Source organism: Calidris pugnax, unplaced genomic scaffold (assembly GCF_001431845.1).
Source record: "Calidris pugnax isolate Ruff unplaced genomic scaffold, ASM143184v1 scaffold314, whole genome shotgun sequence".
NCBI classification, from domain to species: domain Eukaryota; kingdom Metazoa; phylum Chordata; class Aves; order Charadriiformes; family Scolopacidae; genus Calidris; species Calidris pugnax.
Window position 1 is genome coordinate 674,789 of NW_015091027.1, and position 22,467 is coordinate 697,255.

Genomic DNA, 22,467 nt, shown 5'->3' on the forward strand with positions numbered 1-22,467 from the left:
GAAATCGAGGCCCGGGGCTCCGTCGCGGCCTAGCTGCTGCGGGGAGGAGGCGGGGAGGCCTTGCCGTTACCGTCGTCGCCCCCGCCGCCGGCCTTTTGTCTCCGCTGGGCTGGGTGGACGCGGCGGGGGCAGTTAGAATGGAACAGACTGAAGGTGAGGGCGGCGGGCGGCCGTGCTGGCGGGGGCGGCCCGCCCGGGCTTAAAGGGCCCGCGGACGCCATGTTTGCTACCGGCGCTGCGGCGGCGGCGCGGCCCCCGCGGAGGGAGGGAGGGAGGGAGAGAGGGAGGGAAGGAAGGAATAGAGGACGGGAGGGGGCAGTGGGCACCGGACCGTCCCGAGCCGAGCCGACCCCGCGGGCAGGGCCGGGCAGGGCGGCCCGTCGTCCCCGTGAGGCGCGGAGCCGGGCCGCGGAGAGGGCCGGGGCGGGCAGCGCTCCGGGACCTCGAGCAAGCGGCGGTCCCGACACCCGCCTCGTTCCCCGCTCCGGCAGGTGACTGGGGCGAGCGGCCGGGGTTCGGTGGGAGCCGGTGGCGGCGACCCCCAGATGTGGTGGGGAGAACTTGGGGTGGGAGCGTGCCCCGTGCTGTTCTGGAGGGGTGCAGGGCCCCGGCCCCACCGCGCACTTGTCAGCTGCTTCTCGGGTCAGGAGAGTTTCAGTGCGAGCTCTGAACACCTGGGTATACCTGAGGGATTTGTTGTTTCCTGGATTTTATTTATTTTTGTGCGGTACTGTTGCATCGTGCTCTGGTCTGTGTCTCACTCGGCTTTCTCTTGACTGTCAGTAAACTCGGCAATTTTAATACAGGCTTAAGATTTTCAATTTGGTGTTAAAAAAAGAAATCTTAATGATAACATAGTTCTCTATATATGTCAACCAGCACAAAAGACAATGTGAAGTAGCCTGTAATCATAGTTCAAGAAAAAAATTGTAGCCTGTTTTGATGACTGTTTACGTCTTCCAGTGGCTTGTTGTGGAGATGCGCAGGAAACATTTGGACAGTTAGATTTTGGGGTTTTTTAATGTTTTTGTTGAACTGCTTGAAAGAGTGTGCTTCAAAAAGTGAGCGTGTGCTTTATGAAGTTACAGAGGAAGAGTAGAGGGTGATGGATCAAAGACTGTGTGTTTTGTTGTAGTACAACTGTGTTCTGCATTTTTCACTGAGGCAAGTTTGCCTGAGTTTGAAGTGACTGAGGTGGAAGATGCTGGAGTTATTGCACTGGTTTGGGGATGTGAAAGCATGTCCTGACTGCTGGGATATTTGGTGTTGCCAAAGACCTGACTTCTGGTCTCACCTGAATATCAATCCATGACTCTCCCTGAAGAACAAATGATTGTTTTCCCTGTTTCCATTTTGAATCCCAAGGCTCTAAAACCAAATGAGTACCCTGAACTCACTTTCAAGACAAACTCTTTTTTTCCTTTTTCCTTTTTCCTGCATAGCATTTTCTTTGATTTTGCCTGAGTTGTTTCTTTCCATGTCACCATGGGAAACTTGTTAAAAGTGGCCTTATCAAAACTTTATTACAGACAAGACTATTTCTTCTGGCATTTAAAAAAAAACGAAACCCGCACCACCTTTAACAAGGTACACAGGGAAGTAGTCAGCCTCGCCACAGGCTTTAGAGTTTGTCGGGAGGTCTCTGATTTACCGTCAGTGTTTGCCAGAAGAGACTGCTCGGGCCAGCTAAGTCAGGAGAAATGCCCAGGCTACAGTTTTTTCTGCTAATAAATCTACGTGCTGTTGAAAAGTTGGCATTGTCTTAACATACGTAAATAAAACTTTCTGTGCATGATTTCTTAAGGACATCCAGAACAGAAAGGGACAAAGCAGCCTGCAAATACTGAATGCGGGAATCAATAAGAATAATTAATTTATTTCTGTTTACGGTTCATATGATTTGAGCGCCACAGGGTGCTGTTACAGTTGCTAAAGGCAGCCCCCGGGTGCTTTTTGACCTGACTGTAGGAAAAGCATGGGTATGTTCGGTTCTGGTGAGTGGCTCCTCGGGGACAGGGGTGGATGCTGAACTTCAGAGAAAGCCAGGTTCTGCCTTTCTCCTGGTTCCAGCTGAGCAGTCTTTAGGTTTTGAGAGGAGGAATGGAAACATGACAGAAGTCGATTGCATCACTGAAAAACCCTGACCAACCTGGCCTGTTCCAGCTGCTTGTAAAACACCGACAGCAGTGAGTGTCTGCTGAGAGTCAGTGCTGGATGAGACCCATGAGGTGAGCAGTACCAGTGCAGGTTAGATACAGGCTATGCTGGAATGAAGGAGCGCAGAAAAGGGCAGTAAACATATGTGTGGTGACTCAGGTAACGAGGGGGTGGTAGGATATGAAGAGGCCTTTGAATCTCTGTGATTTAGATCTACGTGGACAGGACCTGGTTTGTTGTTTGTGCATAAAGATGGGCTAGAACTTCTGCTTTCGAGACTGTTGATAGAAAGGCCAGCTCAGGGTGACGAGGCAGTGACACTGTTCACTGAACACTTAACACTGACTCAAGTTACTGGTTTTTACTGGGTCAGTGGGCCGGCAGCACCGTTTCAGTTCTCACAGCAGATAGTTTCCATCTGTGTAAAAACCTCCCCTCTACCAGGCGCTACCCAGGGGCGTTGGGCAGGGCCACCCACGGGGAGGTTGTCAACAGAAAAGGGTAAAATGAATTCAAAAAGGTTTTGAGGAAACTCGGTTTGAAATATGTGCGTGCTACACTTTGTCAGTAGAAGTTGTGTCAGCTCCTGGCTGTGGTGGCAGCCTCAGATTAACAGGCTGGTTAATTAACAGCACTGGTGGCCGTGGGAGAAGGTGCACAGAACCCCGCGGGTCTCGGGTGTTCAGGGAAAGCACCGTCCTTTTGCCCCTGGCTTCTGGCTGCTTCCTCCGAGTCCTGCATCCGGTGGGCTTTGGGGGCAGCCCCCTCACCTCATGCTGGGGGGTTTTCCCCGGGGCTCCTGCTGGGCGCTGGTGGGTGCTGGTGGGTGCTGCTGGCACTTAGGAAACTTCTCTTACGCACCGCACGCTTACCGTAGCTGTTCTCGCTTCTTTGGAGCTCTTCCTGATTGAGCAATTGTACAGTGACTAGAAGCATGTTTGTGTATTTAATAGGTGAGTCCTCCCCTGCTGCTGTATTTTGTGCAAACCTGCAAAACTCTCTCTTTGGGAGGAAAAAAAGCTGTCATCAGTAAGAAATGGGATAAGCACTGCTCAGAATTGTGTGATAATCTGGGAGGTCTGTTGTTACTTAGTCTGCTGTGGCATCAAAGCATATTCCAGAACTTTGTAAGTATCTTGTTTTCTGAGAGTGAAGTTGCAAAACACTTGTGCTAAAAATGGCTCTAGATAAGTGTAATTGTTGGTGAAAAACATGAACCCAGAGGATTCCCAGTCTCTGAACCTTTCCCATGACAGAGCATTCGCTGGTGAAGGTGTAACCGACTGTCTAGGGTTAAGCTCAGTCGAGCTGAGGAGCTCAGGGTGGGAAGTGAAACAAACTGGTGTTAATGTAAGATAGTGCAGTGTAAGGGCTCTGCCAGGTTGGCCTACCTTGTCTTCGACTGCTTATATTTTTTATTTCATTTCCTTTTGTGGCTCTCCCAGGGGCAACATGAAAATACTTGCTCAGAGAGTGTCCGTGTGTAGAGTGTCAGTGTCTGTGACCAGTCCCGGCTCCTGCCCCACAGCCCTGGGAAGGGGCAGGTACAGGACTCTGGCTGTACAGTGCTAGGGATCAAATGCTGTTCTGCTCACTAGGAAACTCAGGTGCAGTTTTGAAGGTATTGTTCATTTCTAGTTGGTTCCCAACTGCTCTGAATTAGCCGTTTCCTATAAACCTTGAAATAATAAATTGTTTCTTTATCTCTTGGTTGAGTTCCAATGGCATATCAGTGCGGTCTCTGTGATGGGTCATGTTTGGAAGCTAAATTCTACAGCTTGCAGGAGGCTGATACTGTAATTTAATAGGGTAATCGCTGTTGTGGTGAGAAGAGTTTACCCTGGAATAGTTTTCTGCAAGATCAACACGTGTCACTGAGAATGACATTCCTGTGGTTTTAGGCAGTGCTCCTCTGCTGAGGAAGGGTTGGTGTGACTTGAGCCTGTTGTTGATATTTCAGTGACAATGGGGTACTCTTTGCATTACAGCTTGGGAGTGACTTTTACAAAGTAATTCCTCCCTGGTTCAAACATTGAGATTCCTGTACGTTCAGGATTCACCCATGTGTTCTGTTATTTCAGTAGCTCCAGGGGCTGTCGCTAACGCAGCCCCGCTGCCTGCTCCCTGCCTGGCACCTGGGGAGCCAACAGGCTGGTGCAGAGCTTTGGGAAGGAAGAGGGTTGGGAAAATCTGGGTGTATTAACTGCGGTGACAGCGAAAGGCTCGGAAGGAAGGAGCTCTTGATGATGTCAGCTCTGGGGGAGGAGATCGACTTCTTGTGTTTTCAGACTGTGTAGGGTAGCAATTGAGTGAAGCAATAATGCTGGCTTCTGCAGCCCGGACAGGAAGATGAGGCCGGTGTAGGAATTGTGCTGGCTCTGGAGCATAGGATCATGTCCAGGTCTGCTTTACACAGGTGAGCTCCGGAAAGGAACTCATAAATCAAAACTATTTTCTTTTATTGGTAACTCCTAAATCTGATGTAAGTACAGTGCTTTGAAGCTCACTAATCCACAGCTTCTGTCCCGTAACAAACCAAGGTTTGGGGATGACCCTTCAGGCAGTGCCCGTGGAAGTGAGTGTGTCGCCAGCTTTAGGAGCTGTCACCACTGGGGCCTGGCTGCTGCACAGAGACACAGCCTGGGCAGACTTTGACCTGGAGGGCTGTATGCGGGGGAGATAAGAGGCACCAGTCACCATCAGGCAGCTTTTGAATTCTGTTAATATTGTGTCTGGATCTCATTAACACCACTCTGGTGGGATGGTTGTACCCGTGTAGCAACAGAAAACTTGTGCTGCTGAGCACTAGCGAAACTGCGTGTTGCTGCTATGCCTTCTTTCAGCCCTTCAGAGGAAAACAAGCTGTCCTGGTAACAGCACTCTCTGTGGGTGAGGACTTCTGCTGGCTACATCGATGGAGCATCACATCTCAATGTAGACCCAGACAGACGTGACCGTGACAAGAGGCCTGTAGTGTTGTCATGGTTTAGTGCTCCTGCCTTGTGACAGGGAGCTCTTCCTGTTGGGAACAGGGCTGAGGCTCGCAAACAGCCTTCCCTAGATCCCCTGGCAGTCTGCAGATCATCAACTTCTGACCCATGTGTATGGATGGAGTTAGAGCGGGTGAATATGAACAGCCTAACGCAGTCACTCCTGGTCAGCCAGATGCAGGCATGTAACATCCTGGAGAATAAATGAACTTTGGTGTCCTAGTGAAATGCTGCACAAAATAGTTTGGTTTTTATCCCAACTTTTTAAAGTGTGGGAGCTCTTTAAAGGAAACACTGAAAGTTGCCAGTGTAATAGAAAAAGATCTGTTCTTATTTCCAAGGTGTGGGGTAGGGTAAGGCTTCTTTAGGGCAGAAACCTGTTGCTTGGGCTGTCATACAGTTTCAGTGCTTCTCAAACCACTGTGGGTGGTAAGAACAGCTCCTGGTGCCCTGTGTCAGCCTCACCCCGTGGTGTGGCTTGGCTGCAGAGGAGCCTGTTTGGGAGATTTCAGTGAATTCAGCAGAGGAGCTGAGCAGCAGATCAGAGTTCTGTGCCACTGTCCGCAGCGACATGCCATTAAAGTGCTGCCAGGGGAATGAACTGTGACCACATCCTGTAACCCACAGGTCACAGCAGTAGGAGAGAGGTTGGATTCTTTTTTTTCTTTTTTTTTTTTTCCTCCCTGATGCAATAGTTGAGGAACAAGTTCTCAGTCTGTACGTGGTGAGTTGGGTGACCAGGAGATGGTTACACAGAGGCACAGTTCCAAGGCAGCCTCCCAGATGTGGATGGGTAGCTGTGGGTGATGTGGAAGTGAGAGCTGGAGGAGGCCCCAGACCCGGTGGTGTTGGCTGGGGAGGATCAGTCGTTCTGGTGGTGACAGTGGGGTCTGTTACACAACGAGATACTTGCTCGTTAGAGGAGCTGTGCTGCCTGGCGAAATGAGGTCTGCCTTGATATTTGATGTTTTAAGTAGGGCCAGAGAACCTGTACCTGCATCTTAGCGAAATGAGAAGTCTGCCTTGATATTTGATGTTTTGAGTAGGGCCAGAGAACCTGTACCTGCATCTTCAAAATTAATTATTGCCTTTTCCCTCTCAAGAAAGAAATGAAAAGCATTAAAATTGTTTTGTCACATCGGATGAGCATCCTCCAGCAGGACCCAAAACTTACAGAGGTTCCACCCTTAGGCTTATAAGCAGGAAAACTTAAAGCGTAATTATTCAAATACCATGTGACATTAGCAAAGTGATATTCTTAGCGAAGTACAGAATGCTGTGTAGTTTTTGTTTTACAGAGTTTCACTTTCTGAAAGTTGATTTGTTGCTTTTTATAATTCTGGTGTGGGCAGAGCAAAGTTTGGGTCCTGGTGTGGTATCCTTTAACAGATCCATTATTTAACATTCGGGTGCTTAGTTCTACTGAGGTAAATAGATGGTTGTCTTTCAGAGTATTTGGGTTAAAGAAAGTTATTCAATTACTATTAAAAGAAAATAGCAACAATATAAAACTGGGAAGTTGAGAGTAATTCTGAAAATTTCTTAACCTGTTTCTGCTTTGGCTCTGTCCGTCCAGCACTGGATGTGCCAGGAGGACTGAAGCGCTGCTGCAGCTTCCTGAGATAAGTTGTGTGGGGTTTTGCTTTTTTAAGTATTCAGAAGGAAAAAAAAAAAAAAAAATTGTATCTGGTTTTAGTAACAAATAAAAGCAGCCCAGGGTGCAAGTTCTTACTAGTGTGAGAAATCTGTTTGCTCTTCAGTTTGGCAGACGTAAAGTAACAATTAATTGGTAAATAGTACAACCAGTCCCACTTCTTCCTAGAATGGGTGGTGGTTGGTGGTTTTGACCTCGACGGGCTGATCCTGCTGCTCCGGGGGCTGTCCCTCGGATACGCCGTCCCCTCGGTGGTCACATTTTGTGGTGGCTTTGTGGCGGGTGTGCCGAGAGCTGCCAGAGGGAAGAGATGGTTTTACAGCCATGAGATTGAAGTGTGAATTTTGCTGTGTACATTGTGCTGTTGTTTCCCCCACGTCGCTGAATTAGAGTGAGAAACGTGCCCGTGGTTGGTTGCATGGGCAGTGAATACAAACACCAGGATAATCCCAGTGTGAAGTTCATAAAACATAGAGCAAATCCTGGTCAAGTTCTTACTTGTTACTGTTGTAATTTCAGTTTCTTTTTGCAGTCTCAGAGGAGGGACCTACTCTTTGTGTTTTGAAAACTATTAGATAAGATCTGAGACACATTGCGTCGGGAGGGTGAGAATTCAGTGTGGACAGGGTTACGTGTAGGTTCTGACTGAGAGAGTATCTGTGGGATGTGTAAATGTCATTTAAACCCCAACCAAAAGGGCACAGTAACCCTCCTTTACGCCTCCACAGAGAGAGAATAAATAATGCCCAGCTCCGTTTACTTTGGAAGGGCTAAATTGACCTTGCTTGGAAACGAACTTTTATTTCTTACCTGAAGTTTAGGTCACGGTATATTTCTTCCTGTTGAACACTGAGATTATTTGGGTGAGCGCAAAAGCCCTCTCTGAGCCAGGAGCTGTGCTTTGGAAATACAGCTTTGGGTTAGTCTGATTTCGGGGTTTTAATATGCCATGGGAAATGGAAAGTGTGTGTGACAGCTTTCTCAGCTGTGATCTAATTCTGCGAATAACCTCAGGTTTTGGAGAGCTGTTGATGCTGAGGCTGTTTTTCTCTCCCTCAGAACCACGTGGTGGTTAAGCCCTAAGTGTTTAATATTAAAGTAAGGGGCAGGGAGTGAGGATGATAACCCTCCTCACTGAGCTCCTGAGAGCCAGCGGGTGCAAACTGCCCTGCTTTGCAGTGAGAGAAGAGGTTGGGAAGCCCCGTCTGAGGCCGTGGTACCGTTGGAACTGGTTTTCCCAGCAGCTGAGGTGGACTCGCAGATTCCCTTCATGTGTGAAGAGCCCGTGGCTTAGCTCTCCTGAGGCCTGAGGGCTGCTCATCTGGCTTGAATTTTGGCAGGGAGGACGAGAAGAGGTTTCTCTCTTGCTTGAGTGGTCTTTCTGTGGTTTTTCTGGCTCGTTCAGTGTGCAGAGACTGTTGGTGTGGGGAGAACTTGGCATCTCCTGTGTGTGAGGGACAGTCTGCCCTCTTACTGCTCTGTGTTAGAGTAACGCTTCCGAGCACCAGATCGGGAGGCTACAGAGAGTGGTTGGACTTTCAGCCCCATTGTTCTGACTTTGTAACACTTGGGCTCATAGTTTTTAAGCAGTTGAAGGTTCTTATAACATTTCTTTAAGAAGGTGGTCATGTAAAAAAGTTGTTTTGCAGCAATGTGTAAAGAGCACTTTTTAAAGATCCAGTTAATACCAGTCCTCTCTAAATCCGTGAGAGAGTGGCTACTGAATGGAGAGGGGGAAATTGCTCTTTAGAGCTTTTTTTTTTTATTCCTCATCAATTTAATTTGCTTAATTATTACCTTTTGACTTACACTGACTTCTCATTTCCCTTTCCCCGCCTTTAGGCCCTATGAGAAGAAGGGAAAGCTAAGGATGCTGGAGCAGAACAATGGATTTCTCTTTCTCTTTCATGCAAGGGATCATGGGAAACACAATTCAGCAACCACCTCAGCTCATTGACTCAGCCAACATCCGCCAGGAGGATGCCTTCGATGCCAGCAGTGACATTGCTGAAGATGGGGGACAGACGCCCTACGAGGCTGCCCTGCAGCAAGGCTTCCAGTACCCCACGCCCACCACGGAGGACCTGCCCCCCATCGCCAACGGCTACCCCCCCGCCATCACCATGTACGAACCTCAAGCCAAATTCCAGACGTACTCCCAGTACCCCAACGGCTCGGCCAACGGCTTTGGGACCGGCAGGAACTTTACCCCCCCGGAGTATTACCCCATGGAGAACTCTAACCCACGGCCACACGACGTTCTGGAAAAACCTTCCCCCCCCCAGCCGCCGCCTCCGCCACCCCCTTCAGTCTCACAGACGGGGGTTCCAAAGAAGACTGGCTCACCAGAGATCAAACTAAAAATAACCAAAACTATCCAGAACGGCAGGGAATTGTTTGAGTCCTCTCTGTGTGGGGACCTTTTAAATGAAGTACAAGCGAGTGAGTATGCTAAGGCGAAACATGAAGGGAGGAAAGAGAAAAGGAAAAAAAGTAGCAAGCATGACTCTTCCCGATCGGAAGAGCGCAAGTCGCACAAAATTCCAAAATTAGAACCAGAGGAACAAAATGTAAGTGGAATCTGGTTTCAGCCCTCTGTATACCTGGTATTGTTGATGGAGTGTGTGTCTTCGGCAGTGTTTCTTCCTTACTTTTAGTTCAATGCATATTTAAAGTCATTTAAGTTTTTATTTTGGTGAAAAGACTGCACATAAAAAAGAAGTTATAATATTTTCTTAATATTATTTGGTGTGTTAAGATACTCAGAGTTTGCTACACTTTGGACAGTGTTGATGATGGAGTTTTTGGCCAAGAGCATACACATTCCTAAAAGTGCCTCTCAGAGTAATGCTGGGATATTCAGTGGAAAGTCGGGTGGTTTGGAGCATTCGGTGCTGCAGCTTTTAATTAACTTTTTTGAAAGATACTCTAAATGTTGTGACAGTGTACAAAACCAGAGAGCTATGTAGCTTGTGTAGAACCCACTAGGAATTAATATTCTAAACCAGTAGGTAAATTACAAATACCAATTGACTCAGCAAACTTTGGGAAAATTCAGTATTTATGTCTATTACCATTTCTGTCAAGATTTGTAATATGGTTGTGTGTACACAGGGTGTGTGTATATATCTTTTTTCATATATATCTGGGAGGGGGGTTAACTTAGGTTCCAGGAAGCAGAGGCACAAATCACTGGTCTTTGGTACTCTCAGCCATTCTTTTTTTCTTCAGTTTTATGAGCCAATTAATTACTTCTGTTTCTTTTTCTCTTGCTTATTCCTGCCAACTCTGTGCTACTGCTTTCTGTACTTCCCAGTTGAGGGGAATGGGTGGCAGAGGAGGGGCGAGTGGCAGGAATGGGGAAGTTGCTGGGACAGAATGGGCTGATCCAGTCTGGGGCTGAGTTTCTGATCAGTTTGTCCGGAGCCCTTGGCCCTCACTGCTTTGGGAGAAGACCCTGCCCCATAGGGATGGAACTCTGTTCTGGTGGGGGGGTTCGTGTGCCGGATGGGGTGGTGATGGTGATATTATTTTTAGTGGAAGATGGGCTGATTTCACATGTACACCCCTTACCAGTAATATTGACGAGTTTTACAGCTTCTCTATCTCCCTTCTGGTAAGAGGACCTATCCCGGAGCTCATGTTGGTGATGCACCAAGATTTTTGAGCTTCTACTATATTTGATTACCGTAGTTTGATGAAGCTCAGTAAGATCTTAATCAGCATTGTAATCCAAACTTGAAATAGACTGTCCAGTTAAACTATGAGCCATCTGTGACTGCATTTGTAGGTAATTTTGTGCTCTGGGGATGCAGGAGCTGCAATGGGAGCCCATTGCCCCACTGGTGTCTCCCTCATGCCCACATTGTTCCTGCGTGTAGGGTGGAAGCAGGGTCTGTTCCTGTAGTCGATGCTCTGCTGGGAGCTCTGCTGCTTGTTGCTGTTCGTCCTCCTCTCCTTTGTTCGCTGCTGGAGTCATATCTTTATCCCCCAAGTTTCACTTAAATCAAATCTTGGTGAGTTTGGTTCTCTCAGAGTTCAGATAAAGACATGGTCTTTTATCCAGGCTTTTTGGCCTCTTCTCCAGGTTTTCTTCACCCCATCAGGCTGTTGGTTTTGCATTTCCAGTTTGCCCTCTCTCTTACTGGGGACTCCAGTTCTGCTGTTGAAGCTCCCACAGTGCCTGTCCCTCTGTGTGACTGGTGTTACCTCGGTATCGCAAGAATCTTCTGTCTTTCTGTCTAAAACTTTGCCTCTCAAGTTCCAAGTTCTAAGTCTCATGTATCATCCCGAATTCACCAGGAATCTTGGTCTTGCTTTTGTCCTTCTTGTAGCTTCCATTTCCCTTCCAAAAGGTGTTGTTGCAATAACATCTCTGGTGTTACTCACCCCTGTTTCAGACAGCAGATTGTGCTGACACGAGCAGGATTTTGTGCTGGTGGGTTTCGTTCTGAGTTACCCAGTACAGTCCCATCCTCCCACTGTTTGTGTCTCCACGATTTCATCTTCATCTGTGTTCATCATGTGCACTTCTGTCATCTTTAGTATTAATGGTGTGAGACTTGTGACTTCAGATCATCTTAATGTGACCAAACAAAACCTGTGGTACAGCTTTGGTTATTTACACTCTGATGCTCAGCGGGGCTGTTGGAGCAGAAGGTGCCCTGTGGTTGTTTCCTCCTCCTGACACTCCTCTCTGGAAACCCGCTGATCGGGGGATGTTCATACATGAAAGGCCGATTTGAAATTAAAATGTTATGAAAACACTGATGAACTTTAAGCTGTGAATACTTGGTTTAAGAATCAGTTACTCTGCTGGTTGGTTGTGTTTGCGAGGAGCTGGGATCGTGCAATCAGCCTGGCTCTCCCGGCAGGGGTGGTTGTTTTCTACGGGTGGTTGTAGGAGATGGTGCCCTGAGTTGTTCTAGATGCTGTTGACCCGTGTGTTTCCTCCTTTCTCTGAGCTGAAGCACAGACTAACGGGGGGGCTGCGTTTCAAATGGACACGGTGTGATTTGGATTCACAGCATTGTTAGTTTCTCCCTGCGTGTGCCTGACTCTTTTTTTTGCTGCTTTTTGAGTCCTTTGATGACTTCTCTGCTGTAGGGAAAGCGAATGCCTGGTCTCTGTCTCAGGAGATAGCTCATGGCCACCTCTTATCTCTCCGCTGCTGTCACCACACCCCCTGTCGTGGCCACTCCGTGATGGTGGTGGCTTCTGGTCAGTGGTGACCCCTCCTCTGCCCACACCTTCCCTGCTCTGCCAGAACAGGCTCTGGCTCTGCCTCGGCCTGGCCTAGGAGTGCACCGTTGGCTTTTGATCCTCCAAACATGTTTGTCAACTATATACAACATGAAAATCGTAAAATGGATGTTAAATTGCATATTTAATATAATTTTTGTAATGTAGCTTTTGCAAACGACTCGTATGCAGTGAGACCCATCACGCTACTGTCGACGTCCTTCATATGTTCTTCTCTGTTTCTTTGAAGTTGTATATTAATTTAGTGGAAAGTTGTTTGGGTTTACTGTCCCTGAGTGTATGCTCTTCTGTCACCTGTTTCAGGAGAACATTGTTGTATGTAGGTGTGATGGTAATGTAAATAGTGTAGGAGAAAAGGTATTTTTTGATTGTGATGCTACTATGTTTTGAATTAGGCGTAAGGAATCATCATAGTCTGGTTTCTGGATTCATCAAACTAGTGTTTTCTGGATTCATGGTCGCCTTTCTGTGAATTATTTTTCAGCCTGGTTTCATTATTATGCTTTTTGTTGGTTTACTGTCCCCTTACCTTGTTTGTGTTTGTTTTCCCTTTTCCTCTTCATTGTTCCCCATTTCCTAGAGACCAAACGAGAGGCTCAGTGTGCCATCAGACAGACCAAGAGACGATACGGCCTTGGAGGAAGCCCCGGTTAGTACATACACTAATTAACACTAAGAAACACTTTTTGGACTCCTAGCATGTTACGATTCTTTAATTTGTCAGGTAAATCAGTTGCCATTTTTTTTAAACTCTTATTAATCATTACTGCATCTCTTACTGCTTTATTTTATCCCCAAAGCAATATTCTTAGTCAACTTACGAAGCAGAAACGTTTTTGGGGTGGAGGTTGCTATTGCATCTTGGCTTGTCAGTGCCTGTCGTGTGTAAATCCTGCTGTTGTAACTCCTGAGAGTTACAGGAGAAAAATATCAGGTCCCTGTGGGCAGTGTGAGCATCTCTGAGCACCCTGAATTGTCTCTTGTGGCTTCAAGCTTGTGTTTTCCTTGTAGGTCCAGCAGTTCTTGCCTTCCCTTCCACCACAAGGCACCCACGACATCAAGTTTCAGGTTGGCGACCTGGTTTGGTCCAAGGTGGGAACGTACCCGTGGTGGCCTTGCATGGTCTCGTGTGATCCACAGCTTGATGTTCATACCAAAATTAATACAAGAGGTAAGGGAGGAAGATCTTTGCCAGAATATATTAAGCGTTTGTACTTGTTCCTTTATTAAAAATATCTTTGAACTCCCTTTGCGGGCTGAGTTCTGCTCGTGTGTATGTTGAACAGGGTATTCTTGAAATGTATAAAACTCGTACTTATTAAATTCCCTCTACAGATGAGCCTGTGCAGACTGGGCTTGTGCACAGATGCTCCTGCTTTTCTGCAGTCAGTGTATTTATGAGAAGCCGCTGAGAGGTGGGAGAGGCTTCAGTGTGGGCCACGTGTCCTCACCTTCCCGTCGGACACAGTTCTCAGTCTGGGCCCCTCTTGTTTCTAACTTTTAGCTGGGTACTTCCAGCTGCAGGAATTGAGTGACATGGAGGAGGGAAGCAAAGTGGTGCTGATGCAGGTGCTGACTGGAACCTTTCATTTCCAGGTGCCCGCGAGTACCACGTCCAGTTCTTCAGCAACCAGCCCGAGAGGGCCTGGGTGCACGAGAAGCGGGTTCGGGAGTACAAGGGACACAAACAGTACGAGCAGTTACTGGCTGAGGCTGCCAAACAGGCCAGCAACCACTCTGAGAAACAGAAGGTATGACCAGTGCTGACTGCCCAGAGGGTAATCTGCAGTCCTGGGCGAGTGGAACTCCTGTGGGGCAGTTCAGGGTAGTGCTTTACCCTGGGAAGGACAGTCCGAGTTTTGCTGGCAGAAGTGTTTTTTGCAAAGATTCTGTCAGTGTCTCCTACCCCTGAGACTTCTGTGCGAAAAGGCTGGTAGTGAACCTGCTCTGTCAGTTCCCCAATGGCAGTCATCCTCAGCACTGGAGATGACTTTACATCTGCATTAGAATATAAAATAAAACCAGTGTTTGTGTGTGTTGTGGGTGTGTTTGGTTTTTTCTGGTTGGGTTTTGTTTTGGTTTGGGTTGTTTTTGTTTTTGGTTTTTTTATGGTTGAACTAGATGATCTTAAAGGTCCCTTCCAAGCTAGGTGATTCTGTGTTCACTATTAACCTGTTCTTTGGAAAATACAGTCTCTAAAGGACACTCTTCCAGCCCCTGTGTTCTTTTGCTTTGCTTTATTGGAGGGAAGTGTTAGCGACAGGAGTCGTTACTGTGTAGATGCACTACTGCAGGCAGTGTTTTTGCTGATCCAAATATTGATGTGGAAGGAAAAGAGATACAGAAGGATACAGAGGGTTAAAAAAGATAAATTAGTGTTGATTCGGTGTCTCAGAATTACATGCTTTAATACTGGCTGTTTTTGTCTTTGGTGAAGTTGTAACTCGGGGCAGACACTTTTAATTGTGCTGGTTGTATCATCCAGCCCCAGTGGCTGCTTGTGCTTTGGGCAGGGGATCCACCATCCACCTTTCAAAAATACCCTCTAAACGGATGGCTTCAGCCTGCTGTCTGAGGGGTGTAAAGAACATCAGGATTGCATTTGAAGTGCTACACATGGCAAACTCTTCAGTGTAATTAGCTGCTTGTCTTTGTTCCTTAAGATTCGCAAACCCAGGCCGCAGCGGGAGCGCGCTCAGTGGGACATCGGTATTGCCCACGCTGAGAAGGCACTGAAGATGACTCGGGAGGAGAGGATAGAGCAGTACACCTTCATTTATATAGACAAAGAGCCCGAGGAGGTTCTGTCAAAAGCCAAAAAGACTGCTGCTTCCAAATCGGACCCCAAGAAGAACCGGCGACCGAAGCCAGCTCCAAACACCCAGGCAGAGCACGCGCCGGCGGCAGCGTCACCCCCAAACGCTGAGCTGCGGCGGCAGAGCCAGCGGAGACAGTCCAGTGTGGAGGAGGAGGAGCCCCCTCCCGTGAAAATCGCCTGGAAAACGGCTGCAGCCAGGAAATCCTTGCCAGCTTCAATAACCATGCACAACTTGGATCTTCAGAAATGTAACATGTCTCCAGTTGTTAAAATTGAACAGGTTTTTGCCCTTCAGAATGCTGCTGGGGATGGAAAACTCATCGATCAGTTTGTTTATTCCACTAAGGTACGTTCTTTGTGGGGTGACTCCTCTTCTACTCGTAAATTATCCCAAGTCTGTCTTACTGTGGAGCTTACACTGTGTCCACTGAGCTTTCACAATACACGTTCCTTTCATTGGAGAGATTAAATCTTACACAAACAGGATCTTTTAGTGCCCCGAGCCCTTCATTTCAGTGCATCCCCCAGTCTCTGCAGTCCCCGTTTTGCCGGGGGGCCGAGGAGCTCCCTGTGGATGGTCACATTTTTGCTCATGACACATTCAAAATGTTAAAGCTGTTTAATTTCAGCTTCCTAGTTGAAATAATGGAGAAATTGTCTGTAAATATTAAAATCAGTGGATTTGTGGGAAATAGATGAGATGACAAAACTGTTACTAATGTATTAAAAAGTAATGACTACCTTTTTGTATAACAGCCTTTTACAATGAGTTCTGCCTCCCAGCTTCCTTCAGGTGCACAGCAGCCTCTCACAGGCAGTGTAAGGAAAAGGTTTAGGACTATTTCTCTGCCTCCTTCTTCTGCCTCTCTACCTGGAGGGTATTTATTTCATCCTAAGCATTATAGAGAAGGTAATGTTTAGAAAAGTCACTTGGAATATTCTTTTTTTTTTTTTTTTTCCTTGTGTGTAAGGGGAGCTTGAGAGGGATGGAAGGCTGTGCAGGGCAGCAGCTCAGCAGCAGAGATCACCATGTGCATGTGCTGCTTTGAGGAGCCTTGAATGTCTCTGGGCTGAGCTCTAGGAGCAGATCAATGTGCCTGTTGGCAACGACACACACTGAATAGGTTAAGACGATCTTTTTCTTTTTCTTTTTTTTTTTTTCTTTTTAAGGGAGTTGGTAATAAAACAGAAGTAAGTGTCAAAGGACAAGAGAAACTCAATTCTTCATCAAATCAGAGAAATGAAAAGGCAGCGGTGCAGAACGCGTCCTCTCCTGAAACAACTTCTGGGTCAGCAGGTAGGTGAGGCTGCAGAATCCGTGTCTGAACCTCAGCAATCCAGCACTTACATTCACATACCAAGCCTGGCATTTCCTCATTAGCTGAAAACCATTATTAACATCTTTCTGTTTACGTAGTAGTAGTAACAGGCACGGCCAATACAGCCCGTGGGGAGCCCGGATGGCTGAGAAACACAGGATGGCTGTGTGAGGGGATTCGCTGGTTTGGCCTCTGAACTCGTAGCGGCTGCGACTCGCAGCGTCTGAGTCACCATGGGAAGGATGGATGCCGTGTGGAGAGCAGATGGCAGGTTGATTTAGAAGAGAGCACGGTGGATGTGTGTTAGCAGAAAATTGCAAGGCCTTTTGGCACCAAATGGAAAGTGGGATCAAAGGAAGGGGATCTGGAAGTGGCAGAGTTCAGTAGGGAACGGCGCTGACTCGGGATGGGGGCTTCCCTAGACTTTGTTGTTGAGTTCCTGCATGACCTTTGTAAAGGTTAGGGATTTCTTTTTAAACTGCTTCAACTAACTCCATCAGCAGGATGAGATAACACTTGCCTTCCAAAGGCATTTTAGGGGCCCCATCACAAAGCACGGAGTTTTGAAGTGTTACGTCTGAGGGAGAAGAACCACTGAAGCGAATAATGGAGCTCGAGACTGAAGAGAGGAAGCCTGGAACAAGCTGTTTGAAGTTTAATTTGTAGTCAGCAGTAGAGAAAAATGAGAAAGATAACCCAGATGAGTGCTTTCCAGACTTGGAACAGAAAAACATTTTTTTCCTGTTTTGATTTTTGCAAAATAGCCAATGGGAATTCTTCTGAAGGGATTGAGCTTTCCCTCACCAGCAGAAATGTGTCTGCAGTGCGGCCTCTTGTCATCCTCAGAGGAGACAGATTCCCTTTGGTGAATGATGGAGGTTCCTGAAAAGAGACAGTTTTGAGTAATCCAAAACCAAGAGCTTTTCAAGTTCCCCCAGTCCCTGTAGTGACTTCTGTTTTTCAACCAGGGATTTTGTACGGGCCGTGGAAAATCCATTAGCTATTGCATGTGTGTTACTGTGCTTGTAGTTCTCTCTTTGGTATGGTCTCAAACAAACTTAGTTTTACATTGGATTATGTAAAAGTAAATTCTAGGTGGCAGCAGAAGACCTTGATCTTCTCTCTCAGTAGGATGTGCAGATGTCATGGGATGGAAGATTTGGTACAGTCACATGCTAAAAACTCGCTTTTCTTCTTGAGAAAAAAAATCTCATAACGTTGCCAAGTGTCGCTCCTGCTTTAACTATCTGTCTGTTTAGTTATTTCTCTCTTTCCAAACATAAAATAAATGAGATTCCAGGTCAGAAACCTCAGCGATCAACACACAGGGGATCCCTGTCCTCTGTAAACAGGCTTCAGTTTCTGTACTCGTGTAGTTTTCAGGTGGGGTTATTGTTATATACAGCATCTTCTGGTCTGTCTCCGGGGACTTTACGACCCAGGCTGAGCACTCTGGGTGTTCTGGTGTGAGTGGGGTTTCCCTGGTGTTCTCGACAGTGGTTCTTTCCAGGTGTAGCTGCCTTAGCTGCTTCCATGTTTTCAGGCAGTCACCCCATTGTTGCCTCGTGGCAGGAGAGGTGGTTGCTGCTTTGTTCCTTTCACTGGGAGCTAAAGGCTTCACCTTCACAGTGATCTCCAGATGTAGCAGGGAGAGAATTCTGAGCCTCTCTTTCTTCATTTCCTTAGGTTTTTTGGATACGTAAAAGTCCACCTGATAAGCTCGTGCACTCTGTGGGGTGTTTAGTTCTGTACGCACTCCCAACAGTCACTTCCAAAGCCATTTCCAAAGTCCAGACAGTTATTGGTCCCCTCTCATGGAACATAACTACAAACTCCTTTTTTTCAAATTTAAGGTCACTGGAACTTCAGAATACCTTTACCATAAAGTATTTTACAGAGTGACTCTAGGAGTCTTTAGTAATTCCCTGCAGTTACATATACAGATACATAATGCCAGGAAAATAATTGTGTACCTTGAAATCTGATAATAGAGAACAGCTCTGAGAATTCATGGTGCCTCTGGTCTCTGCATCCAACTGGGACAGGACTGACCTGGCCAGTAGGGAGGGGATTGTGGGTCTGGAACCTCTCCTGAAACTGCATCAAAACATGCCCAGAGACGGGACAGGAGCATCGTGGAGGTGATGCCCTGGATCCTTGGGGAGTGGGAAGAGGAAGCAGTGCCCATTCCATCGATCAGTGTTACTGAAATATTGACAGATGTGCTGATTCTGGAGTTCTCTAATGCAGGGCTTGCATCTTATTTCTTACAGTGGGGCAGCAGAGGGAGAAAACATGTAATTGATTAAGTGAGTGTCTGGTCACACTTCCTCAGGTTTCCTTTAAGCTGTTTCAGGGAGTTTGGGCTGAACAGGAAGGTGAGAGGAGGTGGCCCCTGGCATTAGTGGTGACATCCCTCATGGCTGTGTGTGTCTCCCAAAGGATGTGGCTCATTGGAGCCCAGAGTTAGCCTGTGCATGAAGGATGTTGAGCTGAGTTACTAATTTCTGAATTATTAATAACTCATTGCTATTATTAATTAGTTAATATGCTGTAATTTTTTTTTTCCCTTGAAGAAAAGCAGTTCACTTGTTTCCCTTCAGAAACACAGTTGTTGTAGTGACAGCTTTTTCAGTGAGAAGGTTTAGTTACTGAGGTGTTCCTGAGGCACACAGCCCTGAGAAAATGCTCATCCTATTAATCCAGATGAACCTTCTTTTTCTCTCTTTTTTTTTTTTTTTTTTTTTTTCTCCCACCTTGAACCCTTCTGGAAGGCTTTTTTTCCAGTGTCTGATGAAACCCTGCCTCTCTCTAGATATTTTATCTCCTATCAAGAAGGCTCAGAGTTACAGCTCTAACGGTGTGTCTGTCTGGCACAGCGAGCTCCTTCCTGCTCACAGACTGTGTCTTTCTGCTTGGAAGAATACAAAGTATTTTAAATTCATGTCTTCTTTAGGTGAAACACCCCAAACTGAAAACCAGGAGTAATGCTGAACTGCAGATAACTGTCAATCTTCACATTTCCCTCTTCTGTCAGTACGGCTCTGAGTGTGGGCTTTGGGTCAGAGGTGCTGTGTTCGTGTCTCCATGTGCCGGTTTGGGCCGTGCTGCAGCTCAGAAACCTCTGCTGGTTCTGCCAACCTTAGTCGTCCAAAAACCAGTAGCTCCTACTTCATCTCCTGAAGTGTCATCATAACCTTCATTTAATCCAAGTTTGTTTTTCATGGTAATATTTTCACAAACTTGTTTTTTCGCTTCCATTAATTATAACAACCCATCATGATCACTGCTGCTGTTCCGCTGAGTTTTCACCTCTTGAAATCTCCAGTTGAGCGCTGAGATTTGGGATGGATGGCCCGTGTTACAGCTGTAGGGTGTTGTGTTGGCGGCTGTGAGGAGGCTGGTGCCACAGAGCAGGGCATAGACCCAGCGTTTTGAGTGAGAACTCGGAAGCTCTGTCTTGTGTCTTGAAGCTCTAGCTTGTTTTAGCTCCCGGAGGTGATTGTATATACCTTCCCTTAAACACCAAAGATGGACTGTTTGGTTAAAACCGAACCAAAGCGAAGACTGTGCTGGAGAGGCGTGTTACAAAAACCTGTTTGCCCTCAGCTGGATTCCAGCTCTTTGTTTCGCTCTGTTCCTGGTGTCTGTTTCTGAAGCTGATCTCTGTCTGTGGAATCAGAACGTGTTGTCTGCAGCCACAGCACCAGCTGGCAAATAGCGTGGAACTGAATGTAAAAATAAAACATTCAAAAGAGGAAACAAGTCTTGGTTTCGTTACTTTATCTGTTGGTTCGGTGTTGAGCATCTTGCTGTGCCTCAGAAATACAAGGGATCGTATAATGGAAACCTTTCTCCTTCTTCAGGTTCTGTAGAAAAGAAGCAACAGAGAAGATCGATTCGAACCCGCTCAGAGTCTGAGAAATCCACTGAAGTTGTGCCAAAGAAGAAGATCAAAAAGGAGCAGGTTGGCTTCCTCCATGTAGAGAGTTAAAATATATTGTATTCATAAATGTTGTGGCTTATATTGGTGCCTTTTTATTTTTCTCCATTTTTCCCCATCGGGTTTCGTTTTGGACTATCCTTCATGAAATCCCCCTGTCAATACATTGCTGTGACTCTGCTACTGGCACCTTCCCAGTATCAGTCAGGCTTTGGAAGTGGGAACGCAATGATGCAAGACTCCTAACGACCCTGCCTTCTTTGCCTTGAGATTTCTGTTCTGAGCAAAGTGATTTTGTTTCAGCCATTTCTATTTGATGGAATTGCCACCAGGTTCCTTTCCTTTTGCTCTTGATTTAGCTGCTGGTTTGTATTGAGGTTTTGTTTTTCAAATGAAGTTAGACTGATTAATCCAACCACTTTTGAAAATGGACTTTAAGAATGATTTAACGTAAAGGTGAATAGTCAGAGTTTTCTGTTGGCAGCCGTCAGCAAAACAGATCTTCTGGGATATACTTTTTTTTTTTTTTTTTCCTCCTTAAGTAGATCTAACATGTACAGGGCATTCCTTTAATCTGGATGTCAGACAGACAAATGTTGTTGCTTTAAAAAAATTATAAAAAAATTCTGCGTGGAAATGAGTAGGGAAGTTCAGTGGATGGACATTAATACTAAAACTGAATACACTTTTTTAACAAGTTTGTCAAAGTTGTTGGTTCTTTTCCTGCCGTGGTTGATTTCCCTTCTTCAAGGGCCTCTCCACTCGAAACCTGAGAATTTTATATAAAAATATTTCGTAGTATAGCTTCTACCAGTGAGAATTTTTTAAAAGGAACAGTCAGGCTAAAGATTTATATGGGAAGGGGAAAAATTGTTTTTATCTTGTTTATTTTAATTTATTCTTTGCCCTTTTACGCTTTGTTTTGCACTTCATTCACATCAGAAATTGAAAGTGGACCCAGTTGCTTTTTTTTTTTTCCATGTTTTTCTTTTGCTGCTGTAGCATTTCCATCTGTCTTCAGCAGAAGAAGGTTCTAACCTAGAAAGTTTCTTGCTGAAACTTTAAAGCAACTTAAACGTTGGGCGTAAGACCCCTGACGCGGTCCCTCAGGCTCCTGGGGAGGTGCTGCAGCCTCCCTATTTTCAGATGAGTTCTTTTATGTTTGTAAATGTTTCTTAACAAAGGTATAAGAACCAACAATATGAACTTCATGGATCCCAGTTAGCTTTGCTTGCCTATATTATCCAGCTAACTAAGACTATGAACATTAAAGTGCTTTTCTCAGGAAAAGTATGAGACTAAAAATTAAACCGAGATGCACTGTAATGCGCATATCCTTGAATGTATTAAGTTATATTAAAAAAGAAAAAAATCTTACTAACTTCTTACAATTATGCAACAATATTTGTTACCCAAAGTCAAGTTTTCTTGCAACTGATTCCCAAATTAGTCTGCAACGACTTGGTATAAAATTATAACTGGAACGAGTACAATTAATGGGAAAAACAAAATGTTATTGCTACTGTTACAGTGACTAGTGGAGAAATAAAAGTGATTGTTTAGATTTTATATTTGTATTACGAAATGTATCCTATACAAATCCTTCTATTGTATGTTTTTACCTATTGTACAACAAAATAAAATATTTTTTAAAAAAATTATAGAATAATCCTTAAATATTTACTAAATGTGTTTCTACATGCATATGTAACCGCATTGTAAAGAAATTAACTTGTAATTCTTAACCTTAAAACCAGGATTTTAGGCAACAGCTTTCTCCTATAGCTATTGTGCAGTCGCCCAATCCTCCCGTGCTCCCAGGACATGGGCAGAGCAGGTTCTAGACTTGCCCTTCCCTTAGAGGACCGAGAACTGGAAGCGCTTTTGCAGGACCGTAGGCTTTTCTGCCGCGGCGTGTCCTGACACTGGGTTTCCAGCTGGATGGAGCCCTGCGAGGCTGCGCGTCCCCCGGCCCCTCGCAGGGCTCCAGCCAGAGCCGGGCTCTCCCCGCGGCTCCAGCGCCCGCCGGGGGGAAGCGCCTTGGGTGTCACTGAGCCCAGTGTCAGCCCTCCTTGAGGGGAGGTTGTGCTCACACAGGTGTGGGGTTGTACCGCTGGACACCGAGCGAGCTGCCCCGTCCTCTCACCTCCGTGCCCCAGGGAGAGGGGGGGAAGGACCCCGGCAGTGACCGTGGGGCTGCCCTTCTCCCGGCGCCCAGCGTGGGCAGCGGGACTGACCCCGGAGCGGAGGCTCACGCTGGGATGGGGAGCACAGACCCCCCCCCGAGAGCTCTGAGATGCTAATGGCTAAACTGACCTGTTTGC

At 46.3% G+C, this 22,467-nt stretch overlaps 1 protein-coding gene across 6 annotated transcripts in view; it reads left to right on the forward strand.

Annotated features, from left to right (window-relative positions):
- Nucleotides 1–22,467, forward strand: part of WHSC1L1 (Wolf-Hirschhorn syndrome candidate 1-like 1) — a 47,678-nt gene that overhangs the window by 9,166 nt on the left and 16,045 nt on the right. For 5 of the 6 annotated variants that reach the window (XM_014955930.1, XM_014955932.1, XM_014955934.1 and 2 more), the window contains exons 1-8: nucleotides 7–153; nucleotides 8,644–9,371; nucleotides 12,644–12,712; nucleotides 13,075–13,234; nucleotides 13,660–13,814; nucleotides 14,727–15,227; nucleotides 16,052–16,178; nucleotides 20,067–20,167. In XM_014955930.1, coding sequence (XP_014811416.1) covers nucleotides 8,688–9,371; nucleotides 12,644–12,712; nucleotides 13,075–13,234; nucleotides 13,660–13,814; nucleotides 14,727–15,227; nucleotides 16,052–16,178; nucleotides 20,067–20,167 — 1,797 coding nt within the window. In that variant the 5' untranslated portion in view covers nucleotides 7–153; nucleotides 8,644–8,687. Of the gene's footprint in view, nucleotides 1–6; nucleotides 154–8,643; nucleotides 9,372–12,643; nucleotides 12,713–13,074; nucleotides 13,235–13,659; nucleotides 13,815–14,726; nucleotides 15,228–16,051; nucleotides 16,179–20,066; nucleotides 20,168–22,467 lie in introns of those variants that run through there. The other variant, XM_014955931.1, reaches the window with a different exon arrangement.